The sequence below is a fragment of the Papaver somniferum genome, chromosome 6, assembly GCF_003573695.1.
Source record: "Papaver somniferum cultivar HN1 chromosome 6, ASM357369v1, whole genome shotgun sequence".
NCBI lineage: Eukaryota > Viridiplantae > Streptophyta > Magnoliopsida > Ranunculales > Papaveraceae > Papaver > Papaver somniferum.
Window position 1 is genome coordinate 126,001,423 of NC_039363.1, and position 7,970 is coordinate 126,009,392.

General features: G+C 35.0%; 1 protein-coding gene across 1 annotated transcript; it reads right to left on the minus strand.

Annotated features, from left to right (window-relative positions):
• Positions 1–7,207: 7,207 nt before the first annotated feature.
• Positions 7,208–7,970, minus strand: LOC113286148 (peamaclein-like). The gene is made up of 2 exons (XM_026534847.1): positions 7,797–7,970; positions 7,208–7,654 (listed from the first exon to the last, which is right to left on the minus strand). The coding sequence occupies exons 1-2, from the start codon at positions 7,873–7,875 to the stop codon at positions 7,470–7,472; spliced, it is 264 nt and encodes an 87-aa protein (XP_026390632.1). The 5' UTR covers positions 7,876–7,970; the 3' UTR covers positions 7,208–7,469.

Genomic DNA, 7,970 nt, shown 5'->3' on the forward strand with positions numbered 1-7,970 from the left:
ATTGCACGGATTCCTGTTGGGATTCAAGAGGTGTAAGGAACGCGAGTGTAACTGAATTGATGTGTGGGTTTAATTCAGTCTCAACTACATTCCAGTCCGAAGTTAATTGATAGTAGGCTAGTGTCTGTAGCGGCTTAATACATTTTGGTGTTCAATCTTCACTACGTCCCGTGGTTTTTATGCATTTGTGGTTTCCTCGTTAACAATATTCCTGGTGTATGTGTTATTTTTTTCCGCATTATATTGTTTATCTTTATAATTAAAATATCACATGTTGTACGTAAATCAATCATAGTAGATACGTCTGACCTTGTTTATTGGATATGACTTGATTGATTACTTGGGAAATTGATCTTTGGAATCACCCAAGTACTCTCACACGTAAATCAGGTTCATGGACTAGTCTGTAAACTTTCTGATTGTGAGAGATAGAGATATAAGTTTGAATACTATTCCTTGATTGAGATTCATTAAGTTGAACTCTCGAAATTGTGTTAAGTTTGTCCATATTGTTTTCCTAAAAAAAGTTGGTGGTGTATTTTGGTACCCCCGCATTTTCAACTTGAGTTCGTTAAGTTACAGTCTTGTAGTCATAAAAACTCGATATATCACTTGGGTGATGACTGTGTACCTATACTCGTAAATTTTTTGAATGAAACTCTTTTTTGTCAGTTGAAACATTCGTTAAGCATTTTGAATTTATCACCCATAAAACCATTTTTCGTGTTTTCCGATGGTACATGCTACAATATCCCACTGTGGTTACTAATACTATGCGATTTGAAAACCTGATGAGGCAGTCTTCCCACCGTTATGAGAAGGAAAGGATATCGCTTGAAATACGACGTGAATTATCCGGTCTACCGCCTGAAAAACGACGTGAATGTACATCTCAGTTTTTGTACCAATCAATGATACGTATAAGATTTTATATCTTCATAAATTGGAAATCAAGTTTCTTCCTTGAGAAGCTATGAACGTATTAGTAAGTGTGCCATTTACTACACACCTTGAGCATTGATGATTAGTTGGTTTTAAATTCTGCTCATCCTAAGAAGTAGAACCAATCAAAATTGTTGAAAGATAGTGCTCTTAGAGATACTATTAAAGAAATATCGTATTCTTTGAGCATAGTTTTCCCAATAAGAGAATGTTTCCACAAAGGCTATATGAAACCCCAAAATAAGGGGATCTCCATAAGGCATGTGTGCAATGGAGAAATCTGTAATTCTAACAAGAATTGATGACACATCCAAAGTATCCGCTGGTACTACCATAGATGATGTTGGTTTTAAACCACGCTTTATGAAGTGAATATCATCAAAGGAAGAACTGGTTAAACTGGAAAAGAGAGATCCAAACAGAATAACAGTTTCTCAAAAAATGTTATCTTTGGAACATCAGTACGAACACTCAGTAATGTGTGCTATACTTGGACGCAAATGGGTGTTTGCAGTCCTGTCATCCAAAAATGTAAGCCATATTGGCTACAGGTAGGTGTTTATGCTTAAAGAAAAAATAAAATTCAACTAAAGGCTTGGGATCCTTCCACATAAACTTAAGATGTGTTACAAATAAGCATATTCCATATATGGAATGCAACCACTTTTTTGATATTTCATTAAGTCTGGTAGTCCTTGAAAGTCTCGACGTGCATCTAATGGTTGTGTTTGTTGCGCATCCGTATCAGAACTAGATATAGATGTTTGCGTGAATGTCTCTGAATATTTTTCATCGATTAGTAAAAACACCATATCCCAGGTATATGTAAACCATTTTATATGCCTATAAACTCTGAATTTGCTAAATTTAATGTATACTGAAAAAGCGGGGGTATAACAACCTCACCCAATATTTCGATTAGAAATCTGTATGGACTAACTCTAATATACTTTTAAGAGAATCAACTAGACAGTCAGAATCGATCTTAATAAAAAGTATATCAAGGAGTTAATATCTCTATCTCTCGATTTGATCTATACTCAAGCAAATAGAAATCTGCGAGTCTTTATCAAATACTAGAGAGATAACTTGGTACCAAAGACCAATATCCAAGTGTCAATCAATTTAAATCAACAACCAAAGGTTGGATATTCTAATTGATTGATCCTAACGCACAACCTGTGATATTTTAATTATATAACAAAATATAATGCGGAATAGAAATAACACAAACACTAGAAACTTTGTTAACGAGGAAACCGCAAATGCAGAAAAACCCCGAGACCTAGTCCAGATTGAACACCACACTGTATTAAGTCGCTACAGACACTAGCCTACTACAAACTAACTTCGGTCTGGATTGTAGTTAAACCATAATCAATCTCACACTGATTCAAGGTACAGTTGCGCTCCTTACGTATCTGACCCAATAGGATACTACGCACTTGATTCCCTTAGCTGATCTCACCTACAACTAAGAGTTGCTACGACCCAAAGTCGAAGACTTTGATAAACAAATTTGTATCACACAGAAAAGTCTATGATAATAGATAAATCTGTCTCCCACAGATGAACCTATGAGTTTTTGTTCCGTCTATTGATAAATCAAGGTGAACAAGAACTAATTGATAATCTGGACTTATATTCCCGAAGAACAACCTAGTATTATCAATCACCTCATAATAATCTTAATCGTACGGTAGCTAAACTAGATATTGTGGAATCACAAACGATGAGATGAAGATGTTTGTGATTTCTTTTTATCTTGCCCTATCGGTGATATAATCTCAAGTCAATTATTTAATTGAACTCGTACGATAGAAAATGGCAAGATCAGATCGCTCAACTACCAGAGAAGTAGTTTCATCTGGCTTCACAATCCCAATGAAGTCTTTCAGTCGTTAACGTACAGGGTCTCGAGAAGAAACCTAAGGTTAAAGGTGAAGTACCTCATTCTTTTGGGATAGGGAGATAGAACCAATTGTTCGACCCTTTAACAACTTGGTAAGCGATTATCATATAAAATCCGTTGGTATCTTGCTCTCTAATTTAGTTAATTGTTGTGGCCGTAGTTGAAAAGTTTACAATTGATGGTGTTAAAAATAATGGATTTATGGAGCTATTTTTGGTTTAACAAAACTAAGGTAAACTGCCTTGCTTCTCTGCAGTTTGCTGAAGCCCCGCTTTAATGCTTGTTAAATAAAATAGTTTTGATCCTCTTATTGCCGCATCTGCCACAAAGCAGTTTAGAGTTAAAATTTTCTTGTTTGAGTCACCAAGTCAATTTATGTTTTGACGTTTGTTTGTGAAGTGCTGGTGCATAATCTATGTTTTGACGTTTCTTTGCAAACGGGAATATGATTTATTGATTTTTTTTTGTTTGCAGTTACTGGCGTTCTGCTTTACCAAGGCTGTCAGCCATGAAGATTACTTCAGAATTAGAGTACGTCTTTCTATATATACTCATAAATACGATTCATCGGTGTTTCAGATTATCAGTTGATGAATGACAATATGTGGTTATTGTTTTTATAAGCATTTTGTTGAGTATTTTGACCTCCCCAGATTAATCATCTAATGGATCAACTTTTTAGCATCACTTAGGAAGTTCATAATAAAGTTTTATCAAATTGCAACTATTAATCAAGGATTTTTTTCAAATTTAAAGTTTTGCTGGAAAAATTATTTAAATGATATCAAGTTAGATCAGAATCATATCCTCCTGTGCATCTTCCCATTAAACCAATCAAATAATGTGCTTGATTTCATGTCTAAAATTTTATTTTCTTATGTAGAAGCTTTGTGCAACCATAGCTTTCTGTTTTTCTGGTAGAAGTAACTTCTCTTACTTTCATTTCAGGGTAATAGGTTAATATATCTTCCACGTGACACTGTTATTGCTGAGAAGGTTACGAAGTAATATTCTGTCTTTGTTTAGGTATTGATTGAAAACCTGTATAATCTAGTTGTTTAGTTTTCTGTTGATTTTATTGTGGTTCAATTGTTGTGATGTTAAAAAAACTATTTTGTTGTGCAGGTACATCATTCTGAAGTATGTGGTAAGTTCATCATCATTATGAAGTAGGGATAAGTTTTAAGTCATCATCGGACTTTATCATTTTGCTGTTTAATCAATAGTTAAACTAGTTCATCGTTTTGTAACCAAATTCTAGAACTTAGTTACCTTTCTTGTAAGATTTACATTGGTCAGAACTCAAGATTTTGATCCTTTTTGTGTAATTTGAGCCCAGTTTATCAATGAATGTTAAATCATACAAATTTAATTTGATTCTCATTTTTATTTGATTTGAATTTGGTTCTCATTTGAGTATAATTTGAGTTTGATTTGATTTTCATTTGAGTTTGATTTGAGATTTAGTCAGATTCAGCCAATCTGAATCTATTTTTTTTAATATTAAGATTTATATCTACGACTGATAGTGGTCAGTCATAAGACATTGATTGTTAACACCGGTTGCTGATATAAGATTTTTAGCGACCCGCACAGCCACGTCATAGATGAAAAAGACGCTCAAACAACGACCCTTTCCCCGACCACCAAAGCAAGTCATTTAACTCGTATCTATGACTTGCTTTGACGGTCGCGAAAATGCTATTTTCCACTAGTGTGATAATGAGTTTGTAGTAAACATGTAAGCCTGGTTCTACCCAGCACCAATATCAAGATATTAGTTTGAAAGAAAGTTTGTCATCTTCATGGTACCGCTATGCTTGATCTTTTGTACAAGATATCGCATAATGTCTCCTCCAGAGAAAATCTTATCAGATTGTTTGAGTTTTAATTTTCAACAGGTTTGTTAAAGTAGACAAATATTTCTCCTAGCTAGTAGTCTAGTAACAAAGGATACAAGTTGTTCCTCCAATCTGTTATGATTGTTTAGACAAAGCTAATAGAGAATAACTGTTGGCACAATCGGGTGATCATTAAGAATTGCACAGAAAAAATAAGAACAAGTTTCACGGGTATGGGAAGTTGATGAACACATCAAAATATGGTTTGCGATCTTTATGTCGTCTTATCGAGCAAAGTGATCACTTCAGACGGCTACTCATCAGGAGGAGTAAAGTCGTGGAAGAATATGGATATTGGACCTCGGACTATTACGCGGTGTACTTTTTTTCTTTAGTCAAGTTTTGTTTCCATTGGGTTTTTCTTTCAAGGTTTTAATGAGGCATACAATTTCATTGCCATCCTCAATTCGGAATGTTGTACTATTTTTCGTTGGTTTAGTTTTTTGGGGTTTTCCCGTACAAGGTTTTAACGAGGCAACATCTGTGGGTCCGTCACCATTCCAAGAACACATTTTCTTTATGTTCAAGTTTTGTCCCTCTAGGTCTTCCTGTCGAGGCTTTTATAAGATTACAATCTTAGAAAAATGATCATCATCTAAAAAGATGCATAGGTTATCGGATAATTGTCGTGAGATTAAATTTAAATTTTAAACGCACACCGGTTTTTCCTAACAAAACTTTAACGAAGCTACATTAGCGTGAGAATTTGTAATCTTACTCAGGTTTTTTCCAAATGACTTTCCTGATAGAGTTTTATCGAGACAACAAATCCAAAATGGTCGGTGCCACGACGAAGTTTCAAGTTCTATATATATTTTCCTTCAACAAGTTTTTATGTCATTAGCAGAGTCTTGGCAAACGGATATTTTATTGGAATCATGGTCATTTAAGATTAATAGTCTATTTGGATAACATATTAGAAATAGTTTTTTCGAATCGAAAAATTAACTTTTTATGAAGCAAAATAATTTTGTTTCCGACTTTTGCTTGTGACTCCGACTTCTCGAGAAATAGAAATCAGAAACAGATTTGCATCCAAACGTGCTATGAACGTTTGTAAATGTTAACTACTACATGGCTGTCCACCATTGGGTGAATTTCATTTCTACCACTTTACCCATCATGGTGTTCTGCATGATACCATATAAGCGGGACATCAACAAGTATGTAGATGTCTTATCATTAGTGGTATATGTATCCCTTGTACGCGTGTGTTTATATATACCAAGTTTGGGTTCTTCGCATGTTTTATACAACACATAGCGCATCATGTTATCAAGAACCACATGTAGCTAGATACCGGGCAGTGGCAGAGTCTGGCACTAGCTTGTACGACACATATTAAACTTATCTAGGTATAATTGCTGTAATCTCACCTAATTAACAACAGCTACATACTTTTAGAGTTTAATGCATGATATAAGTAAGTACACATGTTCATGGCCGTGAGTAATGCCACTATGCCAGAGCAAAAGTAATCTATAAAATCAACTGTTCGTGGGTCAATGAATTTGCTCGTGAGATGTTGTTACATCACAAAATGTCACTATTTTCCGGTCAGGCTCAATATGTTACATAGCTAGCTGGATCATGCATGTGTACTACAAAGCCCACTTGCATATTTTAATTTTAACAAAAACTCTCAACCCTTGAAATGAAATCAATGAATTTTGTAACAGAGATTTAGCAGAATTTTAATGTCTAATCCAAAAAGCGGATCGATTTACTTTGTCACTTGGCATGCATTTTCTGGTTGAATTTCACCTGACAAGTGGCACATAGTATGATCTCTCCCGGCCTAAGCCATCCACTGCATGCATTCCTTGCAACAAGAAAACAGGCTGACAATACCTACTACTTATGCCAAATTTTCAACAAATAATTTACATATTCTTTTTCTTTACTTTTACGGAGGAGGTTACACTTTTAATACGACACGTAAATGTTCTGGCCTTTCCAGCAAGGTTACCATGCACAGTAACCTTCCTCCAAGCGAAGTGATGGTATGGAGCAAGCGAAGTGATAGAATGAGAGCACTAAAAGATTAAATTTTATCTATGTTGATTTGGTACTCTAAATGATTTAACTTTTAAGTAATTAAAGTTGTATGTATGTTGTCAATAGTGTTCTTGCTTTATAGTCATACTCCTTGTTGCTAATTGGTTATTGTTTGTTACTCTCTTAGGTAGATTACGCCATGAAACTAGGTTGTTGTAGATGCATGACTACTCTAGATGCTTCTCTACAAGATAATAAACAATAATCTTTCGGTAAAATTTACGTGTAGCTTTGGTTGTTTGGCCATTTTGTTGTTTCTGGTAGGTTGTGCTCTGCACTATATAAGTCTGGTAGGTTATTTGCGGCACTCTTGACTTGACACGGTAAAACCGTTTGATGTTAGTACTTATAATTAGAGGCCTAAATCAATAACCATTCGCTTATGAAATACCAGTGATACTAAATATAACAACCATCATTAATCTTGATTGAATTTAATCATATTTCCATAAATACATATGATCACACATGATGATCAGAATAAACACACTTTTCTTTACATATCTATATATGCATGCATATACATATATCGCCATGAAGGTAGGTATATGATAATAATCAATCTGTAATCTGTACTCAGATTCAGATGTACAATTTATTCTTCTTAATTAATGGGAGATGCTGATGACTTTGCTGGTAAGACGTAGATTATAATTTCAAGGGCACTTGGGTCCTCCCTTGGAGTTCTTCTTATCCCTGTAACATGGGCATTCATCTTTGTTTCCATAAGTCCCTGAAGGTACACACCTGCAATCTTCACAGCATATCCCACAGTACTTCAAGCATCTATCCTGCCTCCCTGCTTTTGCACATCGCTGGTTGCACTTTGTGTCACAAAACCCTAGACATTTAACAAACCCACATCACAAAAACATAAATTAGCACACATATGGTAAACTAATCCAACAAATATAACCAAGTCAAACTTGTACCGATCAGTATATTTACACAAAAATGATGAGGTCATATATTTGTATACATACCATCAGCCATGGTGGTCTGAAGAAACGAAAAGTTCAAGAGAAGAGCTAGACATAGCAAAGCTGCAAAGACAGGCTTCATTGCGAAGGTTGGAAAGTATGTTGCAGTGGTGGGGATGATATGAAATTGGAGTTGAGTGTACTGAATAATGCAAATTGTGATGAGAAGTGGTGGGG

Coding starts and splice junctions, on each gene's coding strand:
- LOC113286148 (XM_026534847.1), bottom strand. CDS start 7,875: ATGAAGCCTGTCTTTGCAGCTTTGCTATGTCTAGCTCTTCTCTTGAAC. Junction 7,655..7,796: donor TCAGACCACCATGGCTGATG/GTATGTATACAA, acceptor TTAAATGTCTAG/GGTTTTGTGACACAAAGTGC.